General features: G+C 35.1%; 1 protein-coding gene across 1 annotated transcript in view; it reads left to right on the top strand.

Moving 5' to 3' along the window:
- Window positions 1-744: 744 nt before the first annotated feature.
- Sgcz (sarcoglycan zeta) overlaps window positions 745-7,569 on the top strand; it is a 136,739-nt gene continuing 129,914 nt past the window's right edge. The window contains exon 1 of the mRNA XM_090353763.1: window positions 745-840. Within this exon, the coding sequence (XP_090209889.1) occupies window positions 745-840 (96 nt within the window). The remainder of the gene's footprint in view (window positions 841-7,569) is intronic.

Raw genomic sequence — 7,569 nt, 5'->3', positions numbered from 1 at the left:
GCCATATTCAAAGACTTGCTCTTTACAAAATGTTGCCAACAAATATGTTCATTGTGTTCCATACATGGCAGCTAATATCAAATGTTTTAAAAATATTTATCAAAGTCTCTTCCAGATAAAAGGTTTCAACTTTTACTAGGAACAAATCTCCATTCTTTAATTACAAATATCAGTGTGCTTTTGCTTAATTCTATCTCTTGAATATTATTTGCATATTTTTATATCTGCCTCCATAGATGGCTATTTTTAAAAAGATAGTATGTGTGTGTGCTCATGATTTCACTGCTGGAACAGCATGCATTCTTACACCAATCATCAAATATTTGTTAAAATCATTATGCAAAATAGAATATTTCAGTACTGTAGAATTATTTGAATATTCCCAGCAATGTAATTAGAACTGTTCAGTTTTTTTCCCCAAATCAAGTGTCAAGTATGATACCCTTATAAACAGTCAACATAATAAATTAAGGAAATGAAGGATTTGTTCATAGGTAAATCATAGTCTCAGGTAGAGGAAGAAACACTGGTCCTTCCTGTTCTGTCAGTTTACATTACATAGAGCCCCCTATATGAGTGCAAAGTACTGCAGATTCATTAAGTGAATTTGATCTCTCATTTTCCTGAAATCATAACTGATTTGAACTCACTGTTTTCTCAAATTAGGCCTAAGAAAAGTATGGCCATATCTTCATTCTCTAATTAACCTAAAAGTGAACTATATTTCATTGCTTGTAGGATGGTATGGGAAATCTGAGAGTCACCAAGAAGGGAATCCGACTTGAAGGTATATCTGAGTTTCTCCTTCCATTGTATGTGAAAGAAATTCATTCCCGAAAGGTATGTGATACTGCCTTTGGCTTACTGTGAAAACTTATCTAGAGTTTGTGCTTTAGCTTTAAATAGGAGGACAGAATCCCCTGAATTCTTCTTGTTTACATGTTCTTAAAGTAAAGACATATTTAGAGATATTCAAACAATGAGACAACCATTGAAAACAGTGGAAATTTTAGTATCAAAATGAAAGATCAAAATTTTGACCTAACGCTCGATTACCTTCTGTGAGTCTATAAAGTTTGCCCTTTTACTTTCACTGGAAATTAAAAACACAGAGTAATTCCATATGGGGCATTTTAGGTACACAGATAAGATTTCATAAGTATTGACAAGCATCAATTATTTTACTTCAATATATATTACACATTTTTCAGGTTCAATCATGATTATGTTAAAAGACATGCTTTAATCAAGAAATTGTGTTTAAGAAGGGCATAGTTGCTCCTGCTTCTAATCGTAGCTACTCAGGGGGTTGAGATCTGAGGATCAAGGTTCAAAGCCACCCCGGTCGCAAAAGGACCTGAGTCTCTTATCTGCAATTAACCTGTAGAAAACGGGAAATGGTGGTTGGCTTAAGGGAAGGGCGGTAGCCTTGAACTGAAGAGCTTAGGCATAGTGCCCAGGCCGAGTTCAAGGCCCATGACCCTGCCCCCTCACAAAAAAAAAAAAAATATGCATTTATTTCTGGATTTGCATTACCTAAATGAGGCTGAATATTTATATTGAATGTACGTATGTGGATTCTGTATGTATTCTAGAGTTTAATAGCATGCTAAAAATCAAATTGTAAATTAGTTATTGTACATTTTGATAGAAAAGTATTCCTTCACAGGGACTGGGAGTTTTGCCTTGTGGTAGAGTGCTTGCCTAGCATGCATGAAGACCTGGATTCAATTCCCCTGTACCACATATATAGAAAAAGCTGGGAGTGGTGCTGTGGCTCAAATGGTAGAGCTCTAGCTTTGAAATAGCCTAAGGACAGTACCCAGACCCTGAGTTCAAGTCCCAGGACTGGCAAAAATATTGAAAATAAATGAAAAATTTATTCCATCCCAGAAGAAAGTAACTATTTTGTGCCATATCAAAATCTTTTAAATCTAGATATCCTTCTTGGATATATGTAGAAATAAATGTTGGTATTATATAGATATAAATTTATTAATATAGAAAAAATGGGAAGTTTGTTATATAAAACTAATAATATATTCTTTATGTCATTATATCTTTATATCATAATGCTATTCTAGATTGAAATCATGTTTCCGTATTAGCCTTTATATTCTACAGAAAACCATAATTTGATTAAAGCCTTTCAATACTATTTTTTCACTTACTAACAAAGTAAATAAAGAAAAAAGGATTGATTTCATTAAGCTTTAAATTAGGATAACTTTTAACCCATGTTTTTATAATACATGAAAGATAGCTCTTTCACACTGGTACTGAATAACTTACTCTGCCGCAACTTTTCGTATTTACTTTGGCCAGACATATGAATATTTGACCATAAATAATTAAACTGAAAATGATGAAATTTGGGAAATTATTTGAAAGAATACTTGCTTTGCAAGTGCCAAATTCTGAGTTTGGACTGAGTACCACTAAAATAAATGTTTAGATTTGTGAGTATTTTTTGTTTTATGAAAACTGAAAAACATAGCATTCTTGTATATTTTCTGCTCATTTGGCAACAGTTTAGTATTGAAAGAATTTGATATTTGAATATGGAAATCAAGATATTTTTAATATTAGAAATGTGAGTGGTACCATAGCCAGAAGCTTTAAAAATATTAAAATTTTCTAAATTATACAAAATCCAGAGAAAGGCAAATGATTTATCTTTAAAATTATTTAAATTCGTTTGTATGACTGGAAACAGAACTTAAGTAAAAACTAGGGAACCCTCTAAGAGTGGGAGAATCAAAATTATTTCCTGAGGTGTGGAAATTTTGAGATTCCAGTAATAAATATCTACTGAGAACATTGATGGTTGTCAAAGTGATCAGCAGACAAAAGAAGGTATTGACTGCTAAATTTGCAACAATAAAGTATGAGATGGTGGCAGTCAGGCTTGCGAGTCTTTTTACCTGAGAAAGTTCATCTTAAGCTGACAGCATTCCCAAAGTCTGCTGACTGTGTTGACTGAGAAATACAAGCTTCCCTTCTTGTCCATAGTACAGTTGCTTTACATTTCCATGGGCTTTCCTTTATTATTCTTGGTCTAACAGTGATTAGAAAACCAGACAAAAGTGGAAAAATTAGTATTCAGGTAGTAAATCAGTTTGAGATAAGCACTGGGAAAATATTTACACCTAGAAGAATTTTCCTATATATTCACTGAAATAAGTAAATAAATAAAATTACATATTTTATAAGCAATTTCCCTATTATCATTTATATTTTCCTAACACATGAAGATGTTTATTCTTATCATAAAGCAGTTTCAAAAATCCAGACATAATTTGTCTCAGCTTTCACTTTGTAATTAAAAAGTAAGTTCATGGCTAGGAACTGGCGGCTCATTCTTAGTTACTCTGGAGACAAAAATCTGAGGATTTTCAGTTTGAAGCCAATTTGTTCAGGAAAGACCATGAGACTATTAAATTAAATACCCAATATTCAATTAAATACCCAAAATGCCAGAAATGGACTGTGGCAAAAGTAGTAAAGTGCTATTTATGGGGAAAAAAAACCTCAAACGCCCAGGGACAACATGCAGGCCATGAGTTCAAGCCCCAGGGGAAGAAGAAGAGGGAGGAGGAGGAGGAGGAGAAGGAAGAGGGGGAAGAGGAGGAGAAGGGGGAGGAGAAGGGGAAGGAAGAGGGGGAGAAGAGGAATAATATAAACATTAAATTTAGTTATAAGTTTTCAAGATATTTAATTCTTATATTAAGTACATAAAAACGTAATAGACTTAGGGAAGAATTTTTAATTAAAAATCAATTATGCATGTCAAACCTGTTCTAAATTTTTATATATTCAAATTTTATGATAAATTCCAAGTTTCATATGTAATGTAAGTAATATGTATTAACTTCAAAAATGACCTAGTTTCCATAAGCCATGTGTTTACTTGTGTGTTTCCCTTGCAGTTAAGTATCCTATTGACTTCTCTACGGCTAGCCAATATCCCATTCAGAATTTTCTAATGAATCTAATACATTGTACAGGAATAGTATGTTATATTAGGACAAGCACTTTGGAAATCAAATGATTTAATAGTAAGATATCAAGATCATTAAGACATGTAATCTATCAGCATTTTATGAAATGTAATTGGAGTCCCAAGTTCTAATGGGGCTCAATTACATAGATTTCACAGATAATTACGTGCAAATTTTGAATCATGTATTTGGAACCAAATTAATTACTACCAAACTCCTTATAAGACTATCTTCCCCCTTGTTTGAATTTCAGTGTTCTGATTAACATTTCTTAGAGTTGTTACCTGAATTATAAAGAACTCCAGAAATATGCTCATACCTGTGAAAATTTATTGCAAAACAATTCTAGCTTCAATGCCAGTTCCCTTACCTGGAAGTGTGCAGAATGTGAGCAAAGTTTTTGCTTTCACTCTTACGACCACAGAGTTGACTTAAAACTCATGGTGCTAGTTTCGATTCTGGTTATAACCAGATTTTCTCTTGGTTTATTTAATTATCTTCCATCAAGTTCTGACACAAAGCATGGGTCTGTATTATCACACTAACTGTCCTTTCTGTGTATACTGTATGCCAGCATTTTTCCAGCTAACAAAGAAGGTACTGAAATTTTCTATAATTTTTCTATCATTATTTTCTTTAATTTCTACATTTAGATATTTAATAGAGGTGACATTTTTGACAGTACAACTATGTGTATTTAATTCCCGTATAAAACAAAATAAAGCACTTCAAAATCTTTACACTCATAAACACTACCTGGAGGGGCCGGGAGTTTGGCCCAGTGGTAGAGTGCTTGCCTAGCATACACGAAGACCTGGGTTCAATTCCTTGGTACCACATACATAGAAAAAAGCCAGAAGTGATGCTGACGCTCGAGTGGTAGAGCTCTAGCCTTGAGAAAGTCCAAGGACAGTGCTCAGGCCCTGAGCTCAAGTCCAGGACTGGCAAAAAAAAAAAACAAAAAACACAAAAAAACACTACCTGGTCCACATCATTGTATATATCATAAATAAGAGAATAAAGGATGCATTTGGTCATGCATTATTTATAAACATGTCATACAATATGCTAGTTTAAAAATCTGAAATAAATTGCAAAAGTTAGAGTGTTTGTTGGGACCTACTTTGGTCATGAGGAATAAGATACAAGTCTGTGCTATGGAGAAGCTTGTACATTAACTTCGTGTTTTATAGAAGACAATATTTTTTTAACTCCCTGCCTGCAGTGTAATTAACTAGTCTCCAAATCCTTATTCCTCTTCAGTGTTTCCATAATTATGTCATTTTTATTTTGTCAGAGTTCATGATGTTTACGTTCATTTGTGCACCTTTAAATTTTTGAGCACTATTGTCTTCTTCAAATGGATGGTGACTGGACTCAATACCAGCCATCTTACAAAAACTCCATCATTTCTTCACTATTCAAGTCAGTTTTTACTGTGTGTGAATACACACACCTGTACGTACCTGTGGATGTGTGTGTATGTATCTAAGTTGTTGTTACTGTTTTCTACTAGAGAGATTGGCAAAAAAAAAAAAAAAAAAAAGATTGTAATTGTAATTGTTCTCTGGTTTGTGGGGATCTCAGTGCTCCTAAATGGCTTTGATGCAGACATACCTGAGGACTCTTCTGCCTTTGTAAAAACCGTCTTGTATTGTACAGGATGCTCTTCTGGTGCTGTCAGCTTGCCACTTCCTTTTCCTCTAAAAAACACTCTTGGGGCCGAGAGTTTGGCCTAATGCTAGAGTCTTGCCTAGCATGCTCCAGGGTTCGATTTTCTATAAACCTATGTTAGCCATTTGTATTTTTATACTTGTAGTTCCTTAACTTGCCTTTCTGCTTCTGTATGTCTGCTTGCTAAAACCCTGAGAAATACAACTGCTGTCCTTGTGGCTAATCTACAATCACCCATTTGTCCTTGGGTCCCAGACACTGAGCTACACTCTATCAGGGAGTACACACATTCCAAGCAGGGAGCTAGAGATAGTGACTATCTGGTACCTACAAGGTCGGACTTGTGAGGGCCAACAAACTAGGGCAAATGTCAACCAATCACAAGCCTGTCACCATGGAGATCCCCCTAGACTCATATCTGGCCTAAAACCATCCTCCTAAAATGACAGCCAGCTGGACTGACCAATGATTAGTCACAACCCCTTTCCTGCTTTGTATTGCACCAATCATTTAATGGAATTATAGTATAAATTTCCCTGCGTGGTGTATTGATTTGTTGCTATTACTTGCTGGGGCCTTCCCCCTACCAAAAAATATATAAAAGGGGCTGTAAACTTGTGCTCAGGGCCTCTGATCTGCACTCGACTCTCAGTGCGCAGAGACCCATGCTCGAGTTCATCAATAAAGGACTCATTGCAATTTGCATTGATCCTTGGTCTCTGGCGATCCTTTCAGGGGGAGGGGGAGGCTTCAAGTTTCTGGGCACTATAATTCCTCAGTACCACAGACATAGAAAAAAATCGGAAATGGTCCTGTGGCTCAAGTGGTAGAGATCTAGCTGTGAGAAAGCCCAAGAACAGTGCCTAGGTCCTGAATTCAAGCATCAGGACTGGCAAAAAGAAGGACTATTTTAATTAAATAAAATGTTGACATTCTTTCTGACAATCTGAAAAATTCTGTCTTTGAATTATGTAGTGTTGATGACAATCATCTTCATCTTCTATCATATTTACCAGACATGAAAAAAATCATCTCTGTCTTCTTGAAAGACACTGGAAGTGGCCCTATAGCTCAAGTGGTAAAACAATAGGCTGAGCTGAGGACCTCAGGAACAGGGCCTAGGCCCAGAGTTCAAGGGCCACGACTCACACACACACACACACACACACACACACACACACACACACAAGAATATTTACATTCCATATATGTGTACATATATATATGTATGTGTGCATATGTATGTGTGCATATATGTGTGTGTATGCATATATATATATGTATTATGTCTGTTTGGCTGGCTCATAGCTATCCTTGAATTCATCCAAGTATCACTTATGTAACCATTAGTACATCCATGTATTTACTGGTATACTTTCAAACAGCAAAAAGTAAACTTTATGAAAAAAAAGGTTAAACATATTCCTGGGCACCATAGAGATGAGTAAATCTTACTTTGTACAATCTGGGTTTTATTGGGTGACTCAAAAGCCTTAAATCCTAGTTTCTAAGCTATTTATTGCAGCCATAATGTGATCTTTTTTACATATGATCTGAGCATATCTTCCACTAGTATAACAAAATGCCGCTGACTCGATACATTATAAAAATGGGAGCTCATTTGCAGCATAATTCTGCAACCTCGGTAGTCCAATTTCTGGGGTTATATTTGGTGAGAGCTTTCTTTTTGCTGCATTATATTGTGATAAAAGAAATCACAGGGAAGAGAACAAATAATGAGGGAGAGTGTCAAATTCTCTCCTTTTATAACTCACCTATTTCTACGATAATCACATTAGTGTGATTGTGAATACAGTATATTAATTACATTGCCTCTTAATGATCCTGTCTCTTAACAATTGTCACAAAGGTAATCACACTGCAAGATGGTTTT

This window comes from Megascapheus bottae, chromosome 20, assembly GCF_031878675.1.
Source record: "Megascapheus bottae isolate mThoBot1 chromosome 20, mThoBot2.hap1, whole genome shotgun sequence".
Lineage (NCBI taxonomy): Eukaryota > Metazoa > Chordata > Mammalia > Rodentia > Geomyidae > Megascapheus > Megascapheus bottae.
This window is presented reverse-complemented; position numbering and strand designations above follow the sequence as displayed.